The sequence below is a fragment of the Anopheles stephensi genome, chromosome X (genome assembly GCF_013141755.1).
Source record: "Anopheles stephensi strain Indian chromosome X, UCI_ANSTEP_V1.0, whole genome shotgun sequence".
Taxonomy (NCBI): Eukaryota; Metazoa; Arthropoda; class Insecta; order Diptera; family Culicidae; genus Anopheles; species Anopheles stephensi.
Genome location: NC_050201.1, coordinates 17,092,610 through 17,111,812, shown reverse-complemented (window position 1 = coordinate 17,111,812; position 19,203 = coordinate 17,092,610). Strand labels below are relative to the sequence as shown.

Below are 19,203 nucleotides of genomic sequence, written 5' to 3'. Positions count from 1 at the left end.
GTACGTTACACCAAAAATTTCGACTTGTCAATCAAATGCGCGAGGAAATGCTTAGGAAGCAAGATAATAAATAAGACGGTAACGTCTGCTGGTGGGGCATTTACTTCACGTGGTCACATTATTGGTTGAGAGATATAACCGGTAGCTATTCTCGTTCTTTACGTATTCATTTGATTTGAAGAAGCGGTAAATAAAATCACAGGAGGCAATATAACGTTGCTCCCGCGCATGCACATCGTCCGTTGTTTCCAATGAAGCTGGCACCTAGGCTCTCAATTTTCTGCCAACACGGTTATCGAGCGAACTATCTTATCAATATTCGTCCATTTGTCATGTGCGGTATATTTGTAAACTCTCAACACTGTTTCAAAGAATCCCCGCACTCTGTCACATGAACCTTCACCAGGTTTGATGCACCTGGCACGATTTGTGTGATTGGAATGTTATTGGTCGTACATGATAACATTTTGATGAACGTTACATTGAAGAAGCAGTACTGTTCTTGTGGAAAGATCAAAGACTGCATAGAAGGGAATACCGGTTGCTTCTCAATAATGGTTGTTTGATCAACTGTTGTTGCTTGTGTGGCGGCTATCTTGTCAACACTTGAAAAAAACCTTTACGGGCAGCGTTGTACAATACTCTTTCCTCTACAAATTTATCAATGCACCTCTCTAGCTCCGTGCTCAGAGCAAGAGAACAGTAAGCAACAGCAGCAAATGTAGCTAGAAAAATGATTGCAACCTCGTTGATAAGGCATTAATTGACACATTTTCCATGCACCTAACGCTGAACAGCACACGAACCAGCAGGGTTAACAAAGAGTCGTACGAAAGATAACTTTCGTTCTTCATCTAATGACATCCTGTTTCACTAAGCCTGCCTGTAGTTATACCATCATAATTAGCTAGGTCATATGTCAATGCTATTATTCAACTTCCCACAACTCATTCTGCATAATTCTCACACGTCTCAACAAATAATTTAGACGGGGATCTTTTAGCCCAGGACTATCATCTCGCTTTCTATCAGAGGACGTCTATACACTAAACATCTGTTGTACGTGCTTGTGATGCCCGCATCCTTCCGGGTATCATCATCTTAAACTACTTCCTTGGGTTTACAGCAAACTTTGCTATCAAGAACGTTAGTGTCATACATTTTCTTAGTCAATGTATTTAAAGAGCTGCATGTATCATAACGGCCAGCAGTTCAACTCCTGTTTGTTATTTTGAACAAATTACGCTCAGTTCATGTCAGAGTCTTACGATGCAGATTAATTAATTAGTGAGACTTTATCCTAAAATCATGCTATAATCTTAAAACAATTTAAAAAAAGTTATCCTTTCAATAAAGTTATCAGTTTCAAGTAACCTAGCTTAGTTCAATCGATAACTTTAGGTCTTTGATGTGTAGCCGAAAATGTGCTCCATTTGATAACTGATTTGCCACTGACTCACCCTTTCGGGCAGTCATATCGGTCCGCATCTATACATAACATTAAACACCCGAAAGATAATGGGAAACTTTGAAACCATTTGATCCCGTCCTACTTCTTTAAGGCGCTTCGCGATTTAACTGGATTACAAGAAATATCTGATCTTAGGGAAAGTATTTTATTTAATGTTGAGGTATGATTCATGATTTATATGACTCACGAGAAAGGTGCAAATGACAGACAACATTCAAATGTCATTTTTCAAATTTAAAATTCAATTGATGTGTAAATAACAAATAAAATTAACATAACACTTATTAATAGATTTCCTTTTTCCAACCACCGAGGGCTCAGTTACCAAAGGCGGTAGTAGCGCTGAGCTTCAGACACATAGGTATTGAATCCTTCTGGACTGTCTCCCTCTACGCAGGGCTGATTATCCTGCAATGAATAAAGTTACGTGGGAGAAATCAGAAATGGCAGGCCAAAACCTTTTCAAATTATAGTGCCAAAGACGAGCGATTACAAAATAACGCTCTAAAATTTGTACGAAGTTTAAAATTTAGAATTATACTCAAGTTAAACTACAATATATTAATTACAAAACAATTTTACTGAAATCCACGATTTTTTCTACACTGGGGGATACAGTCCGTCGGCTTCGAATTATAAATATAGAAAACTTCTTAGAAAACGTGTATTTTAAACATAGTTCAATGTGTACGAAACAAAGAAATGATGGACTTTGGCATGAAGCCAGTGATGCAGTAAGATCGACACTGATCAACACCTTTTGGGAATCACCGAAGGGGTAGAAGATTCCTAACGTCATTTGCATATCGCTTTTCAGTTACAGCTTCAACACTAAATGAAGTGTTATTACTCACATGACGACAACACATATGAAAAAATTGTTTACGTAGGCAAGTCTAAAACCGTACGAAAATGAGCACAATGAGTATGTAAACCCCACGCACTAATGGGGAATATTTTGAAATGTTACTTCAAGCTTCTGTAATTCCCCTTAGTTCCACACGAAACCCGTAATTTATCAAAAATTTCTATTTAAAAAACCAACCAGTACGCACGTACCGTCGTACGTTTGGAAGACGGTGAGTTTTGTAAATATTGCAACAATAAGAATTGTTAATAATATAGTATAAATGTTAATGGCTTGTTAACGCATGTGATGTGATGTGATTCTATAAAACTTTTTTTTATTCATGAAGGACGGTATTGCTATATAAAACAAACTCATATTTGTTAATTATATATTGACAACAATTTTCAATAGTGGTAAAGTTTTCCGTTTATTTTACGCACAATTACCTTAAAATACAAGATTTTATAGTATTCTTCTTCTTCTTTCTTGGCACTAAAATCTTGAAAAGTCTCGGCCTGCCAAATCTGGGTTTTTGTGACTTGAATTTACCCGTTGCAAAGTAGTCAGCCCTGCGTACGGGGAGGCAGTCTGGATGGGTGGCTTTTTTGGTATAAATCATTTAATTTTGAGCTCGGGGTTCACAACTATATCTCAGAGACATTAACTATAAACCGAACAGAATCTCTGTTAGTATGGAGATAACAGACAAAAATAACCTAACCAAGTCATTCTCTTTCGATTTATCTTGTTGTCACTATTTCGCTGGCCTTCTCTTTATTCGTGAGCGGGTCGGATGTTGGGATGGTATTTCCGATTATCCGAGAACAACATCCTACTGTAAGCTGACGTGCAAGTAAAGTCTGGATTTACTCCATGTTCCCGGATGAGGTGTGGTATATGGTAACCCTCTTTTAAGTACTAAAGATTTGGGTTCGCATGTCTAGCCGAAAGGTTCAAGAACAAAATTTCGGCAATATCTGTTGGTGGGTGTGAAACGTTACTATATGATTTTTGTAAATTGCTTCTCTTTTTTTGGACATTGCCTCCAACCAGGAAGAATATATTAAATAAGTGTCGAATAGATTTTTTGATCAAAGAAGGTTAAAACTATCTAATAACTGTCTTCAATGCCATACAAAAATTACAACGCTATGATTACACCGACACATTCAAACTTATGAAACACACCAAAAACGTCTGTTTCATTCATTTCGAAGCCATAGAGCGGACAAAGTCAAGGTTGAAGTGATCCATTCGAATGAACTGAAGTTTGAGTGCATTCGAGTTTTGGAACTGTCAGATAAACAAGATACAGTGCAGTTTAACTTCTGCAATTTTATTGTAAAAGCAGGCAAAAATGCGATACGATTTTGATGTTAAATGTTGAATAATGCGGCGGGTTTCAATGGTGTAACGTAATAATTGTATCCGTACTGTTGGGAAGCCTTCTGGAGTCATTCCACAGAAAAGGTGTCGGCTTAGTGGTTCTCTATTATTCAAAAAAAGACCGGCAAGTTTAGGATAATGTTTACGGTTTCGTTACTCTAGTTTCCAATTCGTCCAAAAACGATCTGTCTGACTGCTCCGATTCGCGATCCGGCTTAAACGTTGATTGCTACCCATAGCTCATTCCTGCTTACCAGGAGACTGGTTCCCTAAATGGAATTTTTATTCAGGTTTTGCTTCGTAAAAAATGACAATACTACAATGTTAGGTATGTGCAGGAAGATCGAAGTAAATGACGAGAAAACTTTATAGATTGTTTAATTAGTAAATTTCACTTACACTTCGTTTGTATTATGTTCGTCATAATTATACTTTCGGATTTGCATTACCGGTGTAAAGAAAACCGCAGAGATTATGTTACGTTAACCAAACCACTTACGTAAAATAAAACCGGCGCTCAATTTAAGCGTTCCAAAATTCAGGCAAGAATCTGAGAAATGACTGATCTAGACAAAACCTCAGCATGCAAATTTGAAAAAATCACCTCAGAACTTGTCCTTCTAATCGTCCATTCCTTAGCAACATACCCTTTCCTTATTTTTTATGATTAGCCACCCACCGCCCTCCTCTCCACGGCCTCCGTCCCTCTCCCCCACTTACATATCTCATGCGCTAAATGTTCGGCCATATCTTGACTGAACCTATTTCAATCGCTTACGCAGCCGCTCCCTTTACGCAACTGCCAACTCGGTATACATCCATCCTAGTCTTTCGGAAGACTCTTGTGAACATATCTACTAGCGACTTGCAAGCTTTTACGAACCCTCTCACAACCCCGCTGAACAGCAGATGAACCGAGCCGAGCTTATTTCTCTCGCGCTCTACAGTTCTGGAGAGGATTGGTTGCCAACCTGAAAGCGTGAGGCCATCTATATCATAAATGGTGCTCATAAGGTTGGCACTCATTTTCACTTGCTACGCCTGTTCAGTCGCGTCGAGTCTGCTTGCTAATCTATCTCAACTTAAATTTGTGAGAATTCACATCCACAGTGTTCGCACGTGCTGCGTACAATTGCCTGTGTGGTGCCTGTGCATATAAGCAATTTTAGCTGCGGTCGTGTTTCAGTGTCGTTTAGTTTTACGTGGATTTCCACATTTTACCTCTGTTTGTAGAGCTTACTAGTGGGAGTGAAATGAAGTGAAAACAATACATCGAAATTTCAAGCGCAAGTGAAACAGTGGTGTAATAAAGAGGTATAGTAAAATAGAACCGTCAAAACGAAACTCCTCTCATCAATATTTTACAAAGTTGTGCTTTTCGTTTGTGGTAGTGGTAGTGATATAACAAAGTAGTGGATCAATTTGTGTAGTTTAAACCTCGCGTTCGAATGGACTAATCGGCGATGATCAACGATTAATAAAATCTAAATGCTTCATTTCATTAAATATCCAGCCGCCGATCAACAGCATCAGCACACGAGAGTTCTCCTAGTAAGACCTTATGAGAATGTTCTTAACGATCGCAATCAAACCAATCAATCGATGCTAACCCAATCCTTGCTCGTATGTACATGTTCGTACATGTCACGCTGTGCTAGTCGCTAGCATTCCTGTGTGCATATATTTAAATTGCTCCGTCGTTGTTGCGTTCTACCGTTCAGTCAAATTATTCATCTTAACGATTTTCGGTTGTAGGTACGGAAACTTCAATCCAAGATAACTAAAAATTTAGTTGTGGTTTAACTGTGGTGACCCTGGTACGAAGGTCGGATCGTCTTTTTATCGAAAAATAATTATACTTTCAATACGTTATCGTTTGTGAAACTGTTTCTTCGATCTAAAGTTATGGATTGTTTTAATCGCCTATAAGCCGCCACTTTGTGCTCATTGACTTTGTCTCTGTCTCATCTTACAATAGCATATCGTAACATCCGACATCGACAAGTGGCAAAACCTGCGGAGAAAAACAGTACGGATACAGCCGCATTGTGCTACGTTTACACCAGTTCCAAGTCAACTCCAAACGATAAGAAAGATTCCCGTAATCTAGACCTCTGATCATCCGATCTGATCAAAACAGAGGTCGGCAACGCTGTCGGAGGAATTCTGCTAAGGCACGCAAAACTGAACGGTTCAGTCTGGAGTTATCAGGAAGCTGCGGACGCGGTAAACGACGGTCAGTGTCAGTGGGCCCCAACGTGAAAGTGAACTGGGGACGCCGCTGCACACCGTTCGACCCTGCGCTCCTCTGCATACCACCGGGTATGGGCGTATTCGTCACATCCGGTCGAAGCAAGCTTCCGTGCCGATAGAAAATATAGAATACCAGACGACCAAACACAAAAAATACCTTCATAACGAATATTCCCCAAACGAGAAAAGCGTACAAATAAGTCCATAGTCTCAACTGGCACAATACCAAAACGCAATCACACAAACACAAGGCCTCGAACTTGCCGTTGATCCATCGTTTAAATCGTGAAAATATATTTGTATCAGACAACCAGATAAGCCCCAATTGCCTGCAAAGAAAGTAGATCTGACAACCCACGTCTTATGTTCTGTACGCCCGGAAACTATCAAATTCAACACTGAATACTGATTTACAACGAATTGATTTGTCAACGGCTGGAAGATATTAGCAGTTTTGAGTTTGCAAGGACAACGCCACATTCTAGTGTGCAGCAGCTAGCTTCGGACGAAATCTGTGACGAACTCAAGTCGACGATCTGTACGCTTTTTTGGAGTTATACAAGCACAAATTATCTACACATCATAAGCTCCAACACGATTGACATATTTTTTACGTCCACATCATACTGCTGGTGCAGTTCGTCTAAAGTGGTTCCCCTTTCAAAAAAAGCGTGCGCACTAGTGTTGGTATCAAGGTGATCAAAAGCATGAAGCCGAAGGATACATTGAAGCCGGAGTTGGCGGAAATCGTTGGAGGGTCCAACTCTCACAGGGATAGTGTCATCGCGTTCGATACCATGGATGTAATATTATTGGACAGTCAAAGCTCTGCTCCAGTCGGTTCGCACGTTGGCAGTCAGCGTTCAAGCTTTTCCAGTGCAGGGACCGTAATTGCTCCGCAATCTATCGCGGCAATCCCGCTTGATACGGGACACGCGTTCCGGGACGATCTCGGTCATGGGTTGCAGGTCGACACACGTGGTGCCACCGAGTTCTACCGCGTTGATGACGATAGCTATAGACCGTTTACAATTTACGGTGGAAGTGGTGAGTTTTCGTTCTGTTATATTTTTTCTTCTTTTTTCTATACCTTCTCTCTTTCTCTTGATCTCTGTTTCTACACACACTTAATTCTTAATTCGTTTTCCGATTGGATGAACTTTATATTTAGTCAATAATTCAATTTTATTAAGAAATTCTCCATTTTTTTAATGGTGCTGCTATATCATATTGAATTGTATTAAAATATGTTTGCCTACGTTATTTTTTATTTTAATTAGTCCTTCATTACTTTTTAAGGCCAATTATTTAAACTATCTTTCAAAGCATCATTTACACTGTTTTGTTTACAGACGTTAATAGCTTGAATATCGTCAAAAAACAAGCATAATGTCAATTATCAGATTACCATGTGATTGTTTAAAATCCTAACCAGCTTTGTTACTTGTTTAAACAATATTTCAACGATGATTTAAGTTATTAACTGAATTATCAAAGTTCTCTATTGTAATAACCATATAATGGGCCGAGACAATAGCGGCGCCGTTCGTCACACGACAGGAGCGGAATTCAAATCCCATCCAGTTCGCCTCCCCGTACGCTGGACTGATTATCCTACTATGGGTAAAAACAAATCACAGGAAACCAGAAATGGTTGGCCGTGACATTTCGTGGTTGTAGTGCGAAGACCTCGAATGAGATGATTGCTATCGATCGTTTTTACTTGGTTAAGAATTGCTACACTTAACTTCATACGTTACAAGGCTTATTTTCGTTTATGAAACACCTAATTATACTACCTGTAATAAATTCCCTAGCTGCATTAATTTCATGCGTTGTTTGCTCGTTGAATATTTGTAGTTCTGGTAAATTACATTTAATGAAACATGCACCTCAAGCTCATATTTCAGGCTTATTTAATAAAATCGTTTTTTTACAATTACTGATGCTAGCACCAACCCAAATGAACAACGAAATGGTGCACAATACTGCAGATAATGTTGAAGTTTTCAGCCACATTATAGGAGAAAGGAGCATCTTAAAGTTTAAAAAAATATCATATAAACATTTTTAAAAACAAACATCTCTTTTTCGGCAGTCCTTTATAGTTCGCACAAGAAAACACAAGCTTTCTACCAACCACTCCTATTGACAGGGTGGTAGTACACACGAGCCATCTAGGATGTCTATTGCGGCCACTTAACCGCTGCCTAAGATCTTTAGCATGTGGTGGTGCACAGACCTTGAGGGATCGTATTTTTTGGGCGATGATGTACTCTTGAAATAGCTGCCTTACGTTATGCAACAGGCGCGTCACCAAGGCTTGTTAGGGAGTTGATCACTACTAGCCTATTTCCGTAAAATGTGCAAACCGGCGGGCCATAATCTTCATCGATTCATTAAAGTATACACGATGAAATGCGAATTGTTTGCTTCCTACAGGTCTACAGTATCATGATAGATGTATGGGTAGTTGAAACTCCTAACAATTGTGTGTCATCATGCCTGTATTGCATTTTGAGCAATTATTTCTTTCGTTACCAGCTGTCCGACCGGCTCACCTCAAATGGAAAGAAACCGCAAGATTAGATTTTATGGCTGACCGTATTCCAGGTGTAACAGGCACTGCCCAACAAAACTTTGAACAAGTAGCCAGGCGACGGGTTGATACTGATACTGAGGATATAACTCGTGCTCTGATTACAAACAATGTGTGCATGGCCTGGCGAACTGAGAATTATCGTGCCTATAGTCGCCGGACTTTGGCGGTTGTTCCTTAATCAGTGCTACCACTTGAGAAGATAGTAGCACCGTGTCTGACAATGTTTATGGTCAGGCAAGTCTGTAGCTGTAAAAATTGGACCTCTTTCTCACCTGGGAGACCTTGAGGAAGCTGCACCTAAATTAAGCGAGACGTACGGAAAAGGCGTTCTAGCGGTAGCATTATGATCGTTAGTGCTTATACCACACATCACACAGAATGATAGGCAAACTGTCAATTCGTGCAATCATATTTACCAGCTCAGTTAGCACTGGTACACACGCGAGCAATGAGAAGGTCAGTTCTTTTTTCTATTGCAGTACCAAAACCAGATACCTGCAAACTCTTGATTAATTAGTGCGGCTTTTCGCTAAAAACGTAGCAAAATCTGAATACACGATAATAACATACTGTCCACGTGACATAAATGGTGCATCCAAACACAAACTGCTTCCAGTTGCTACGTTGCAGCACGTTGCTTAATCATCAACTGATCGTGAAACGATCAACATCAGCAGTCGTGCATCAATTAGCTCTCTCTCACTTCAAGGCAAAACGAGAACAGAATGGTCGAGGTACATAAAAAAGAAATGATGATAAGCGGGTGGTTGGATATATTATTACAAACATCCACATCACATGTAGTCAACGTGTTACAATTGCTATTTTTAACACGATAATATTTTTGAAGTTCTACAAATTAAAGAAATATATGAAAAGTTAATATAATAAAAGTGCTTGAGAGTTTTTTCTCGTGTGAATTTATTCTGATATATACATGATATGATATATACAGTGATGGACAATAGAATAAGACCCGATTTTTTTATACCTAATTTTCAAAGACTTCTTTCGATTTTTCAAACAAAACGTTGACAACAGCATCCTCAACATCTTATTTTTTTATTTCCATTTTAGTTTTTTTTACAAATTTACAAAATTTTATTTTAATTATTTTTTTATTCTTTTTATTTTTAATTCACAAATCATTAAGTAGAAAAACTTAAATATATTAAAGAAATTGCAACTCAACAAAATCTAACTTTCTGATAACATACCAAGACTATGTGAAGGTTTATAAATGGAGATTGAAAAATGGAAGATTTAAGTTTGATGAATAGGCTTATTTTATTGTATACTTACATTTGGATAATTAAAATCGATATATCGTTTGATCCAATGATAGAAACGTTTTGTCAATATCTGAAACTAAATTTTACAACAAAAAAAAAACTAAGTCGATCCGTTAAAAGCTGACACCCTCACCTTAATTTTACGATTTTAAAACATCAAGTGGTCTTATTATATTGTCGGTCACTGTAGAAGGCAAATGATGTGTTCTATGCCTTGTTTTCCCCTACTTTGTTCTCTTAAATCTTTGTTTGTGTTTGTTTTTTCTTGGCTAACTAAACAATTGAATAACACTTTATTTAGCGACAAAAGCTTTTACTTCGACAAAAAATCAACTCATCATAATTGCACTGTTATCCGCACGAAAGTGTTATGCAAACCTAAAACTTGTTTGTTATTGTTATTCCACGCTTTTTTCCCCACTTGTGAGAGAGTGTTATAGAAAGAGTGTATACTCTTTTATAACAATGTTCAGTTCCCGTGGTTAAAATTGCCAGAGATGGAACAAAAAAGGCACAATAAAACTGAGATATACACCGGGCACGTTAACCAAGCGGTATTTGCAGTGGAGAGCTTTGTCACTTTATTTAGTACCGTAATAACAGGTCCAAACTATCGCCCCCCTAATTAGGAAATTATGACTATGATTGTACCGGTGATGATGACTTTAATACTGCAAGTTTGTTCTACCATACGCCTTCCCAGCACTACGACTGATATAGTTCATTAAACACTAATTTTTAATAATGATTGTAAGGCAATTTTACACTATACTCACGTTTTTTTAAACTTAAAGCTGGTAAATATATGTCTTAACTTTTTACAACATTTTACAAAGCTTTTGTTACTCGCCTCCATTCCAGCCGCCCAGCATACTAGCTTCATGTTTATTTTATCCGTTTAAACTATTGAGATTCAATTTATAGTATTTTATATGTCGTGAGACATTGAAATACTTTATTCATGCTGTGCGGAAAGCTACGAATGCTTATTGTCGGAAGCGAATAGCACCATATTTTTATAGACGGCACTAATGGATATCCAGCAGTGTACATTACTTCTTACCGATATGCAGAAATACACTCACGGACAAAACGATAAGACTGCTCCATTAGCCGTTTTCGAACTACTTTTCCCTTCGGTATAGTAGAGTGGGGAAATTTATTTAAAAAAAAAATATTTTAATTTGCGAGCCTTGTGTTACAAAAACTAAGAAAATGAATAAAACAATTTTCTAAACATCCAACATCTATCCAATCATAGTTCTAATATTCGTATTCCTAATATCTTGAACTATGTGTTACAAAAGAAGGAGTCAATATCTACAATATCAGCATCACAATCTCACTTTTATACTTTCACAAAATTAGACAGTCTAATTCTTTTGTCCGACACTCCATATTTAAAATACGTCTATACCGTTGGAATAGTTTCGCATGTATTAGTGCATAATTTTAAGCTTTATCTTTATGACGTTCCTTTTTTGTAAAGATATCAATACAGGGTATCCAGAGATGAACCAACAACTTTCGTACCATTTTTAGATTCTGTTCAGGGTCAAGGACTTCTTCAAAAGTGAGGGTATAATTTCAAGTATTTTAACTGTAAAATTTATGTATTGTAACTGCCAAAGCACAAAGCACTTCAACATTTCAGTCCATTTCAGTGCATTTAATTTAATTTTGAACAGAATTGTCTAAAATGGTTCAAATTTCCTTGGTTCATCACACAAAACGCTTAAAATTTAAAAATCATGCTTGGCGTTACATTATACAACATAAAACAAAATACAATTCCACACAACATTTTATTTGACCTTAGTTTATGTCATGTGCAATAAAGATAGTAATAAAAATGGAAATATTTCATTCGTCCAAGATTTGTTTTAGTTTGCACGACAAAATAACCATAGCTTTTTGCAGAATTCAATATTAAATTGGATTTTTTTTATTCCTCTTCTGCTTCACTATTACACTTACTCCTGCAAAACAAACAGTTTGTTATACAGTAGCTCCAAATTAAATGCCAATACTTGGGACTGAACTTTTCAGCGTACATCGAATTGCTCCTGAAAACCAATATCTACATGACATTTTGTGTATGTATGGTTAATGCTCATGCTTGACACACATGAATAAACATAATTTTGCTAGGAATTTATTGTTGGCATTGTTATGTATCAATATTATATTAAAAGTGTAAAAATTAAAAATGTTTTTATTCATAAAAATAATTATGAATTATAGTTTTGAAACATTAGCACAAAGCGAATTGGTGTATATGAGTATGGCGTACTGCGGAGATTTGCTTTATATGCAATTAGCCATACATCACAAAAGAACTACTCAGAAATACATGGAAAAAGTTTTGCAGTCATTAAAACACCATTACATAAAATAAGATAAAAAAAATGAATGTAATGAAGTACCTCTCTGCTCTCTTAATTCAACAGGTGATGGCAAGGTTAAAATCACTACCCTACCCGCATCCACAACGGGGTCGCTGAGCTCGATAATAACGACTTCTATTGCATCTTCCGAGCCGGACCGGGGCGATCACCGTAGCGGCGGTGGTGGCGGTACCGGCTGCTCCGGAAGTCTGGCCGATGAAACCAGTGATGGTGGACCTCTTGAGCAGAAGTGCGTTGTTGGAAGTGGCAGCATTGTCGGTGCAAATGGAACCGGTACGGATGACGGTGGTGCCGGGGATGGTGGCACAGGTCGAGAGCATGGTCATGGGACCGGAATACTGCAAGAGAAGTGGTGGTACATGACACTTCAGATCGCCATACCATTCTTCGTTGCCGGTGTAGGCACCATCGGCGCAGGCATCATCCTAGGTCATGTTGAGGTAAATAGCATCTGAACGGTAAATGTACAACCTTCTTTTCCAGACGCCCTATCAGGGTGATGTACTCATGCATTACAAGGTTTTAGCCTTTCCTAGGGCTAGAGTTTGATGCGATAGCCCACATCAAGGTGTAGGTTATCCTGCGTAAATATTGTTCCGGAATAGCGACAGCATCTTGCAGTACAATAGTAGATAGATAAAACGGATGTTGAACCTTTTTCCTTGTGTCGGATGTAAAAGAAAATCTCTTTGTTGTAGTAATTGGGATTTATTCCGATAATTCGAATTTATTCTGGGCGTGAATAAAATCTGACGCGTCTTAAAGCGTTTCTTATTTGCCTACAGAATATATAAAAGTTCCTTATAGTTCTGTTACTCATTAGATAGGGCTAATGGTTAATTACAGTTCGAGTACATTCCTGAGTATCATCATTAGAACCGGAGAGAAGTATGAGGAATTCTTGGATTCCACTCTCATGAAACCCTAAAGTATGTAACACATTTTCCATGAATCATAAAGACGACCATCACATGATTCATATGGCAAATATTAACGAGACTCAGACACTTGTAACCATCTGCATCCGCATACTAAAGGATTGAACCTAGGTGATATAAAATCTGTCGTCAAGTGGTGTTATCTTAACTTTCAGGGAAGTACTCCTCTGGATGTAGACTTGGGACTGATCACTCTCAGATACTCGGTAGGGTACAATTTGTGCATTCAGTTATTGTTTTATAATTGTGTGTGATTATTTGAAAGGTTTTCATTTAATTGCTCGATGCTTGGCTTGTTTAGATTATAACCTATAAGTGCTTCACTACAACTTGCCTGAACGTTGGAGCAAACTATTGAAGCGCCAATGAACCCCCTTTTTAAGAATTAAAATACTAATGATCTAGTTTTTCATGAGTCTGACGTTTATCGATTGTTACATCGATCAACCATTCGAAAGCTGAACGATATTCTTTCATTATCATAATCAGAAATATGTATACTACAAACTTAACTGATTACTGATTTTGATACTGATTACGATGACTTTTACTTATTTTAAGGTTACATACTACTATGCTAATGCACTAACTTGTTTGAATTAATGTCTCCTGAGAAACAACCATATCCACTGTCTAATAATTTGTATTTTATATTGTATTCCGTCTCTTTCTTACATATCCTGCCAACTACAAGAATTGGAAAGTATTCGTTCATATCTCGGAGTTGTTCATTCTGGTGCCATCGTTACTAGGCCTGAAAGGTAATCTGGATATGTGCCTGGCATCACGTCTTTCAACACAGGCAAACCTTGGCAATATGTCAGGAAGACGTGAGATCTTTCATATGATACTCGGCAACATAGCATTAGTACAAGTGCAGGCAACGGTAGCTTCTTTCATAGTGTCCATGTTTGCCGTTGCCGTCGGAGCGATTATAAATGGAACCATAATCTTTGATCACGTTATGTTGCTAACAGCATCGGCCATGTTCACTGCCACCAGCTCCTGCTTTGTACTAGGTATAGTCCCTCCCATTTTGCAGTTGAACGTACAAAAATAATTTATATTTGTTTATCTGCGCAGACTTCGTCTTAGTGGCTGTGATCCTTATTTCAAGCAGAACATCAATGAACCCCGATAACTTAGCTACGCCTTTGGCGGCATCGATTGGCGATGTGGTTTCAATATCGTTGCTAGCCGGTATGGCTACGCTATTGTTCGAAAACATTGGTAAGACTTTAATGCGCAGCAATTTACTTTAATCTTACATTAATGTTTGCTTATCAAACCCTGTTTCTAGATACACACCTTTGGGTCACGTTTGTGATGGTGGCCGTTTATGTGTTTTTGCTGCCATTTTGGATGCTCCTCGTTTACCGTAACAAATACACACGATCCGTACTTTCGACAGGATGGGTTCCCGTGCTATCTGCGCTATTTATCAGCGGGTAAGTAATCATTTTCCGGTTCAACCAAAACACAGTGCAAAGCATAATTAATTACACCATTGATTGATTTTAATCTGCAGAATGGGCGGCCTGGTTCTGGATAAAGCCGTTGGTATATTCAACGGTTTCGTTGTGTTTCAGCCGATCATTAACGGTATCGGCGGTAATCTTGTGTCAGTACAAGCAAGCAAGATATCTACTATGCTTCACCAGAGCTCTATTATTGGTATTATACCACCGCACGCTAAGATTTTTGAGCTACCCTGGAAAGCTTTGTTTCATGGAGGTAAGTGGATTGCGAATCGATGACAAACGAATATGGACTAAACTACAAACATATTCTTATCGTTTCAGTTCCATATGCTAGAACCGCACGGATACTTATTGCGATGTCAATTCCCGGTCAAGTGTTGTTTATCTTTGTAGCCGATTACATTCACATGTCGCGCTCCACCATTGGCGTTCCTTTCGTGTTGTCCTATTTGTTTGTTAGCACGCTACAGGTAGATACATTCATACCTTCTAGCTGTTTGAAATTTGATCTTGAATCTTTATCTTTCCTAGATTATGCTGCTTCTTTATATTGCACATGTGATTATCCACCTGATGTGGAAATGGAAGATCGATCCAGACAACTCGGCTATCCCATACCTGACTGCACTGGGAGACTTGTTTGGTTCAAGTTTCCTGATGCTGGCGTTCCTATTCCTCCGCTCTATAGGTCACCCGTACGGTGAAAAGTCAACCGAAACCGTCGATGGATTTGGACTACTATCTACACCCGAGATGACTACCATTAGTGGAGGTACACTGACAGGTCTAATACATGATGGCAGTGGCATATAGGAACTAGCCACTGCTCTTCGATATTCTATTCTGTGCACTGCTAGCAATGCTATAGAATGATCAATGAATTGCTTCTTCCAATTAACAATAAGGTCCTTAAAATAGGAAGCATGAATCCGTTGCTACAACTACACCCATTAAACAGTATGTTATTTAGTTTTTGTTTTTGAAATCAGACGTATAGGGGAAATTAGAACGCTTCAAGCGATATAATTATAATTCATTCGTAATTCATATGTGTATATAAAGGATTTTGTTTGTTTGTGTTCAAAGTGCCCAGCTATGGATAATAATTTTCACCAAAAATGAAGTTATTAAAAGACTATAAACGGCCAAACACCTTTTGCCTGTTGTGTAATAGGATTTTAAACAAAAATTGTTGTAATTAACCTGACAGGGTGTAAGGAAGGGGTTGGTAAAACGTTCAACGGATTAGGCAGCCAGTTTAGGAATAATGTATGTAAATGAAATTAGTTTCGGAATACCACAAAGAAGGAAACAGTATTAATGGATGGAAATCATTTTATTCTTTCTTTATTGTCTTATTTTAACAAATTGCTAACCGTTTAGTGCATACAACTGCTTCCAATAAGTTTATTTCATTTCCAATATCATTCATTCGATTTTTTTTTTTCATTGCATGATGTTTTATTACCATCCTCTCAGTGAACATTTATTGCACTGCATGATATGCTATTTTACTAGTGCCACCGCATTAGTTGTGAGCGTCACATACAACCTACATTCTTATTCGCTGTATGTAACGCCTTGTAATCCTTTTGGAGATTAGGAACAAGTACAATCTCCTATATAAATATAAGTATTTAATTCAACTCAGTACACTAAGAACCTTTTTTCAAAGGATATGGTGATCGTTTTGGGAGGGCGGCTATCGGCAAGTAACAAAAAAATTGTAAGGCTGGAAACGAACGTGTCGATTACACGAAGGATGCAATGCTGTTGACTATTAACCAAATGTACAATAAACCTTATCAGCCAGCAGACGGCGCTTTAAACATTTTACATTTGAAATCAACATGTCAGCAAATTGTTTGAAATTCGATACAGAATATTCCTTTTTTATTCTTTTGGATTTTTACTATCGGTTTCGTAAATGATACTTAATGTCAATCGAAATCGTAACACAAAGAAAGGGAAAAAACAAGTTTGCAAATTTAAAAAATGTATCAGAGCTTCAATGCTATTACTGTTAATCTTATAGTATTTTGGTTAAGGGCATCCTTTTCAATCTGTTTAAATTGTATCGCATAACAGATAATGCTACTTAACACCATCCAGCAGTATTCTGTTGAGCAAGAAATTTGTTCGTTCCTCTACAATTATTCCAAACCACTCATTTCCACAACCAATTTTTTCGTCCACTTACAGGCACAACAGTAGCGTAGAGGCCTCGTACCAAAGAGCACAACCATTACAAAGTTTTTAACTAACGAAGGAATTGGAAAGCAAAATGTAGATGGCTAACGATTATCTTAACGGTCCCTTGAGTTCGAAGCGAGAGAATGAGAGCGACAGTTATTTCCGAAATACCAATAACGGAAAACATACATCAGCAAAATGTGCAAGATATAAAGAATTTACAGAAATGTGAAGATGATAAAGAGAGCTTGTCTGAAACAAAATTATTGCTCACAAAAGCATTCAGCTACGATGGGAAAATTTAGCGGGCGCACAATAGCGAGTTGATGCGGAGAGTCAGTACATTTGACTTATGTCACAAAGAAGTGCCTATGAAAGTGATCGTTGTAAGTAAGCAGTGAAAGAGAAATGATATAATTCAAAATAAAATTGAAGTTAGTAAAGCAATATCTTCTCTTACGAAGGTGGAAAATAAATGTATAGATTTGGAAGATGAAAAAGAGATTAGAAGGAAGATGTCCCATTATTCTGCAGGATTTGTACTGACTCTCCTTGGGTGTTATGTCCAACTTACTACTCGAACATGGAACTATCTATTCACACAATTGAAATCATCCCTGGGGAAAAAGGAAATTGGCACAACTGAATCTGTGACAAAACCAGGAATGAGAATGGAGATTGCCTGAAAAGAAATTAAATGAAAAGGGAAAAACAGTCGACAAACAGTTCGTAGTGGTTGAGCAAATAACGTCAATCTATAGGGTAGGATTTATCTGTGACAATAATGTTGTAAACAACCCAGCAATAAGGAACAGCTGGCATGAAAGATCAAGGCAGGATGTGTCCTCGAAACGGATAAATAATTGGAGCAGGCAATTGTTTTAACCGTACATGAAATACAATATTCGTTAGTGATACTGTTTAACCAATTTCGTCGAGCAGCAGCTTAAGATAACAACCTCGTGTCGGCCGAAATGTAGAATAAACTACACTCCGAGGAAGGAATTAAAACGATTTTAAGTAATAATGGCATAAAGCATCCCGTAAAAATATGTGATGCTCAACTGTTTGAAAACTGGGTTTTTAGTATGAGTTTGAACCTAATTTGGTTTCTATCCTCACGTCCTTCCTTTCTGCTAACTCGCTTTTTCACGGCTACACAGAACAAGGACAACACAAATATAATTAAACAAGCAATAAGGCACTAAACAAGAGAAGTAAAGTGGAATACAAAATCGTATTCGGAGGGAATGCAGATATATTGTGATAACAGGAAGATGTTCGTTCCATCAAAAATTTCTTCCAAAAGATGTATGTCGAGCGATAATGCAGTTAACTAGAGCCCCACAAGCTCCTTATAGAAACACAAATTTGTCCCAAATACATCTGCAATGGAAAACAAAATAAGCAAAGAAGAGAACCGCATAAAATTACACATAAAACCAAATTCCTCTATAGATGCCTATAGATGTCGATTGTTGAATGCGTGTTAATTAGGCTATAGTGTGACTGGGATATAACTTAGCAACTGAGGAATGGTTGGTGGAGTCAAGGGCAGCGAAGGCACAGAAGGCTAAAAAAACAAGATAATACGATGCCGCTAACAGCGTTGTACACATCTCATCTCATTCTAAGAGGGTTACCATCGATTAAAATGAACCCAGGTGAAATAGAAGAAGCCCAGAACTGAACAGGATTATACTAATGTACATACATAGGTCCATTGCAATAAAAATAGCTAAAACCAAGCCGATGTGTAAGTCAATGATTTAATTCGAAGAAAAAAAACTTACGAAATAATCAAGTTGGTCTGAAAGTAATCAAACTACTTACAGGGTGTTCGAGATAAATTTGACAGTTTCTGTGGGAATAGGAAAGGAATTTTTATCATATTTATATTAAATATTAAAAAAAAATTCTACAAAGTTTAGCTTACAATGTTTGCCGCATTTTTTTTTTCGAAGTGCCCCCCCCCCCTCCCCTCCGCGTCGGGGGTACTCCGCGTCGATGGCCGCCAGCACCCGCCCTCAGGAACCGCGCGCAAGCCCGGACAACCATGTATCTGGGGATGGCCGCAAACACGGCCTTTATTCTGGCCACCAGCTCCGCTTTGGTATTGCAGGACGCCCTGTTGGTGTCCCGCTCAACTGTGCCCCACACAAAGTAATCCATAGGATTAAGGTCAGGGGAGCTGGGTGGCCAAACGTCGGTGCTGGTGTATCGGTCGAAATTGGCAGCGAGTCATTGGCGTGTTTTTACGGCCGTATGGCATGGTGCAGAATCCTGCTGCCAAACGTACGGCCGCCCATTGGCCACCGTCTCAATCCAC

At 38.2% G+C, this 19,203-nt stretch overlaps 1 protein-coding gene across 20 annotated transcripts in view; it reads left to right on the top strand.

The window, feature by feature from the left end:
* The window catches only part of LOC118512066 (solute carrier family 41 member 1), a 39,184-nt gene extending 20,562 nt beyond the window's left edge, over window positions 1-18,622 (top strand). For 2 of the 20 annotated variants that reach the window (XM_036056024.1, XM_036056014.1), the window contains exons 4-13: window positions 5,686-7,007; window positions 12,305-12,702; window positions 13,356-13,406; window positions 13,895-14,219; window positions 14,284-14,430; window positions 14,501-14,648; window positions 14,729-14,934; window positions 15,003-15,151; window positions 15,213-15,453; window positions 16,884-18,341. In XM_036056024.1, the coding sequence (XP_035911917.1) occupies window positions 6,668-7,007; window positions 12,305-12,702; window positions 13,356-13,406; window positions 13,895-14,219; window positions 14,284-14,430; window positions 14,501-14,648; window positions 14,729-14,934; window positions 15,003-15,151; window positions 15,213-15,453; window positions 16,884-16,900 (2,022 nt within the window). In that variant the 5' untranslated portion in view covers window positions 5,686-6,667 and the 3' untranslated portion in view covers window positions 16,901-18,341. Of the gene's footprint in view, window positions 1-4,717; window positions 5,022-5,220; window positions 5,259-5,346; window positions 5,463-5,685; window positions 7,008-12,277; window positions 12,703-13,355; window positions 13,407-13,894; window positions 14,220-14,283; window positions 14,431-14,500; window positions 14,649-14,728; window positions 14,935-15,002; window positions 15,152-15,212 lie in introns of those variants that run through there. The other 18 variants (XM_036055960.1, XM_036055971.1, XM_036056052.1 and 15 more) reach the window with 14 other exon arrangements.
* The last annotated feature ends 581 nt before the right edge of the window (window positions 18,623-19,203 follow it).